This window comes from Montipora foliosa, chromosome 6 (genome assembly GCF_036669935.1).
Source record: "Montipora foliosa isolate CH-2021 chromosome 6, ASM3666993v2, whole genome shotgun sequence".
In the NCBI taxonomy this organism is placed as follows: Eukaryota; Metazoa; Cnidaria; class Anthozoa; order Scleractinia; family Acroporidae; genus Montipora; species Montipora foliosa.
In genome coordinates, this window is record NC_090874.1 from 33,357,019 (window position 1) to 33,362,713 (window position 5,695).

General features: G+C 39.7%; 1 protein-coding gene across 1 annotated transcript in view; it reads right to left on the reverse strand.

Annotated features, from left to right (window-relative positions):
* LOC138005438 (52 kDa repressor of the inhibitor of the protein kinase-like) overlaps positions 1-4,226 on the reverse strand; it is an 8,040-nt gene extending 3,814 nt beyond the window's left edge. The window contains exons 1-4 of the mRNA XM_068851665.1: positions 4,032-4,226; positions 3,708-3,915; positions 3,467-3,610; positions 3,095-3,390 (exon numbers count right to left, since the gene is read on the reverse strand). Of these exons, the coding sequence (XP_068707766.1) occupies positions 3,095-3,390; positions 3,467-3,610; positions 3,708-3,915; positions 4,032-4,226 (843 nt within the window). The remainder of the gene's footprint in view (positions 1-3,094; positions 3,391-3,466; positions 3,611-3,707; positions 3,916-4,031) is intronic.
* Positions 4,227-5,695: the final 1,469 nt, after the last annotated feature.

The window sequence follows — 5,695 nt, forward strand, 5'->3', positions numbered from 1 at the left end:
TGATCAATCACGTGGAGAATCAAATTGTGTTTGCGATGACATGAACATGTGTATGATAAGTTTCTAAGGTCCATTAGGTCCATTTGCAAATGTGTTAGGAATTCTCTTGCTTGAGTAGGGTCTAGAACAGGCTGTTTTTGTCTGCTGATGAGTGACTTTTGTTCTTCGTGTATTAAGTAGAATGACACAAAGAGTTGAATTACTTCTTGGGATACTGACTCGTAGTTTCTTTTGATATACTTGTCCATCTTGTCTCTTCCTTTGAGCGCAATATTTTTATACAAGTACAAGGTTTATTTATTTATACCACACATGAAAAAGCGGAAAAGAACAAAAAATTAATACAACTTATGTAGGGTATAAGGCCACCTAGAAAATAACTAAAAAAGCTAATCTAGCTAGGAGGCATAGTAATAGTCAAGTTACAATAGTAGTAGTTTTTAAATGGAGGCACAAGTTTAAAAGCAAAATTACAACAGCAACAACAACAACAACAACAACAAAATAATTATTTAAGGAAAATTAAGGGCCCACGGACGGATTTTTTGAGCGTTGCTAGGGAAGTGAAATGTTACTTCCGGTGACTGACGTCATCATATAGTGAGCTGGGGCCTGTTTCTTGAAAGCCCCGAAAACTTTACGGGCCGTTTTCGGGTGTCACATTTCCCTTTGTATGTCAAGAACGGAGAGGATTTAAGTAGTCAAACTTCACAGTGATTTTGCTTTTTGTTACCTTGAAAACATGCTAAAAGATCGGATTTCCAAAACAAGCGGTTGACAGTTTCACACATGGGCTTTTCGGGCCCGAAAAGTTTTCGGTACTTTCGAGAAACGGGCCCCTGACCAGAAAACCCATCCACAAGCAAAAATCACCGCACGAACTGTTGTTTCCATCCAAGGTTTTTCATCGCCCTTTCTCGCGCTCGTTCTCAGATCAACTGCGCATGTGTAAACGAACTGACTTCCGGTTTGAGAAAAAACCTAAATTTCCGGCGGTCTTTAAATGGAATTAATTTTTTTTCTTATGGCCTTTTCACCTCCAAATACAGAATATAGGTAAGCATTGATTTTTTTCAAATCATCTTTTTTGACAATTTTATGGATATTTCAGTATCGTTTATCTCTCTAAAAAGAACATTTTTCAAAATAAAAAGAAAACCCTGCTTGCCTGGATGCAAAAACGAATACAAATTATGAAACCAATGATTAAATACCCAAATTGTGTAGCACGTAGACAAATTTAGAGTTTTCTTTTATTGGTCACATGACCATGGGCGTGGCTTGATGACGTCATATTTAGGGTCATTTCTTTACAAAAGTTAGAAACTGACCAAAATAATGCCCAATTCTCTCAAATTAGTTAACTATTACATTCTTAGCAACGCACCCCAAAAAATACGTCAGTAGGCCCTTAAAGAAATGAAAATGTAAATACAAACAACTTACAATAATCAGGGAATAGATAATACAACAGGAGGGAGAAGACAGAAAAATTATCAATAGGAACACTTCCACATAGAACACATTTTTGACGGGAAGAAAAGGAGGACCGAACAAATTTTTTTGGAATAGCAACCTCCGCCATTTTTTCCCCGCGCTGCTCGCGTCAAATTGCAACATGGTAATTAACATAAAAAGCGGATGTGACGTTACGGACAAGCGATACGGACCAGTGATCCAGCCGTTCGTTGGAAGGAGGAGGATGATACCGGACTCCCAAAATGGCTGAAAATCGAGCCTAGTTCCCAACTTGATCGATTAAATATTGGCGCTGGCTAAAATCCCGTAGTTTAGCGATTAAATAATTATTGTGTGATTTCTAAATGGATGTCATAAAGTGGTAAGTGAACTTTGTGTCATGCAATTTTGGTCTGAAACCATACTCGAACTCGCGCTGCGTGCTCGTTCGATTTGAAATCACACGTATGATTTCATACCAAATTGCACTCCACTCAGTTCAATTACCATTATAAATCATTTAACCACACTTGATGATCCTGAACTGACTTCTTAAGTATATCTCCGCTTTAAGTCCACTGTTCTCGGCCCTTGTCCGTTAAATTTATATTTAGAAGATTCTGATATTGATTGTTTAAACAGTTAAGAGAATCTATTAAAGGAGCAAGCTTTGCTTCGAGAATTTCCTTCAGAATCTCCCGTGTTAGAGACATAATAAAATAAGTTAAAAACTTACACAAATCGAATGAATGAAAAAACCTTGCAAGGAACTAAACAGAGTGTAGAAGGACAAAAAGTCCTACAACAACAGGCCGGTAACCAGAATTTAATGAGAAATTGTAACGGCCAAATACCCGGTAGGTACTGAATATTTTACCACCATTGCTGTTAATCTCGCAATCTGATTGGCTGGCTAATTTGCCGTCGTCGATTAGAGTCCATACCACGCTGTTCGCGTCAATGTGTCGTGCAATGCCTTTTTCAGCTCGTGCTTTGAAAAAAAAAACCCATTCCTTTGACGTTGATATTGAGGTAAAAAACAAATCGAAATGTGGTTTAGCGTGGTCGGTACTCTTATCGACAACGAATACGCTTAATTACTCTTTTCCAACATTTTTTAAACATTTTTTTCTTATTGTTTCTGCATGTTGAGCGAGTTTGCAAAAGTTATTGAAAGGAAAGTCTGACGCGTGTAAGTAGCTCATTTGCATAGTGCAGCGCGTGCACTGTCAAGTCCGAGTCGGTGTTTTCAATTGTCAACAAATCTTGGCAAAGATTTCTTTCATTTATTGTAGTAAAAAAACAAATCTAATGTGGTTTAGCGTGGTCTGTACTCTTATCAACAACGAGTACGCGTCATTACATGCAATTACAGTAGTCAAAATTTGTTGTGGACTCACGAGGCGCGCAATATTTTGACCACTGTAATGACGCGTACTCATTGTCGATAAGAGTACAGACCACGCTAAACAACATTCGATTTGTTAGTTACATTTGTCAAATACAACTGTTTGAGTTCAGTTATAAACATATATACATACATCACATACATAAAGATCAAAATACTGCGGAACTAAAACCTCAGAATAGTCCCAAGCTCCAGCGTCCGTGGGTGTTTGGTGGCAAACAGATTTACCACCTCATCCAAATCAATTTTAACTTGATAATGTATGTGCATTAGTGCGAGAGACGACAGCCTTTCCTGGCCCATGCATTCCCTGTTATATGTATGCAGCCGCCTTAAAGAATTCGCACTTTTTTCACATTCCAAGTTCATTGCAGGGATTGTGGCGCATATCTTGAGGAGCGCATATAAATTTGGAAAGAGATCATCATCGCACTTCTTAAGAGCTTTGCCTGCTGTATTTGGCCAGTCTTCCTTCGGTTTTGAGGAGTATCTGAAAGAAATAAAAACAAATTGTACTGTTATCTCTCACTTACCCATTTGTGGAATTTGTTGTGTAATTTTGGAATATCACAGAATTAATCAATGTAGTTAACTATGCGCCACCCGACGGGAGATCATCTTTGTAGGTGTTGATGATCTCATCGGCGTTTAGCAAATCACCGGCCCTGTCACACAACACTGACGGTACGAGACAGAGGGGGCTTGACGACAACACGGACAGATTTGTTCGGAGGAAAGAAGAGCCTCAATACTTCAGTCGAACAAAGAAATGAACGAGCTGATGGGGAGGTAAAAGGTAAAAAGAACAATTCAATAGAGATTTCACCCGAAAACTCATTACCGGAAAATTGCTCATCCTGTTCTGCTCTGATATGGTTAATAAGTAGAACAGCCACGTTTCGCTGATAGTACTGCTCGGGATTGTCGGCAGGGGCATTGCAACGATGGATCTGGCGACCAGCCACCCTCCCTGCATGCTTATAGACATGCGCAAATATCTCGTCCATTTTAGACGCTATTTCGTTGTAAGACCTCTTGACATCTGCAATCTGGAAGCCATTTAACAGTGTAAATTCTCGTTATTTTAATTTGTCATTAATATAGCTTTTCTTTCTTTCTCTGATATTATTTTAAAAAAGAATAACGTTTCGTTCAAGATACCTACCTCTTGATATGCCTTGATAATGTCAATTGACTGGCCCTGCAGCTTCACGGTGACACCTGACAAGTGAGAGAGGAATTCGTAAAGCACAAGAAATGATACAATGAAGTCAAAAATTGCTAGACTTGCCAACAGTGCAATCGCGTCGTCCTTGCTCTTTCGGTCCCAGTTGGCATCTTGGTACTCGTCGCCACACATCTCGTGATTAGCCCCACAGCAGATGTTTTTTAAGGCTCCAATGACTTAGGGGTACGCCTAGTAGAAACGAGTGTGTGCCGTGAGGCGCGCGGCCCATCTCGTCCTGCACATGTCGATAAGTCCATTACGGCGACTTGCCTCTGGTAAGGCCTTCGTAATAATGGACTGTAGAAGACCTATGACAGAAAGGTGCTCAATATTATAGCAAGTTTGCATTCTTATCACAAAATGAAGTCTAAATTATTTTTAATACATTTCCCTTTTAACATAATTATTACTTAAAATGTAATATTAATTTGAAAACAAAATTATATTATAACCACGAAAGATCAATGTTATAACCTTATATTATAACCACGACAATGACAAGTAAAGCTATAATCCGCCTTACCCTCTCGCTATGGGCTTCCAAGGAAATACAAGCACCATCGCTTCAGTTTATCGATCACGCTTCTGATTTGCGGTAAAGCACAGCTTTGGGAAATTACCAGATTCAGGCAATGACCACTGCCGTGTACATATACAGCCTTTGGCGAGCGCTCTCTTATTCGACGCTGAACCCCCACGTTGTCACTGGACATGTTAGCGGCACCATCGTACCCCTGACCCCTCACGTTCTCTATTTCCAGACCAAGACCTTGCAAAGTAGACACTATCGTTTCCGCTATTACCTCGCCGTTTATTCGAAGCAGATGAATATAGGGAATAAAGTCCTCCCTGACATCGTTGTTCTTGTCAATGAAGCGTGCACACAACGCTAGTTGCTCTTTGTTGTGACTCGTTACCTCGTCCGCCATTATACTTTAAAGCTTGGCAGCCTTGATTCCCTCTAGAAGATTCTTTAATATGATATCCTGTCCAATAATTTCAATGATCGATCTCATTCTGGATTAAAGGCGACATGTAAGTAATGTTTCTGCTGGAGAGTTGGATATTGTCTAAGTGTTGTTTCAAAATGTCGTCGTGGTTAGCTATCATCTGCAGAGCCGCTAAGTAATTGCCTGTATTTCCAGAACTGTCTTCGTTCAAGACTTCGTCATCTCCACGCAGGGGAATGCACTGTGGACCAGAGAAAAGGATGACTTCTGAAACACATTTAACGATGTGCCTAATTCTGATGATATCCTTCCGCTTTTCGTCATCTATTCGGTTGTTCACGTTTTGCTATGGGTTTTCAACGGAATTAAGGAATGATTCGGTAGCGATCATTGCATCGTGACGGTACTGCATTTGCTCAAGTCGTTTTGCCTTTTCTTGAAGCTTATGTCAGTTTATGAAGGGTTTGTTAACAGACGTCGGCCTTAAGAGTCCTCATGGGCCCGATGAGGATAATTAATTAATTAATTAATTAATTAAGTAGGTAAGTAAGTTAACAAAAGGACAATAGTGTTTCCTGCAATGCATAAGTATCATCAAAGCACAGTGTTTACAGAATACTCCCTCTACTGAAGGGCTGTAGACCATCCACG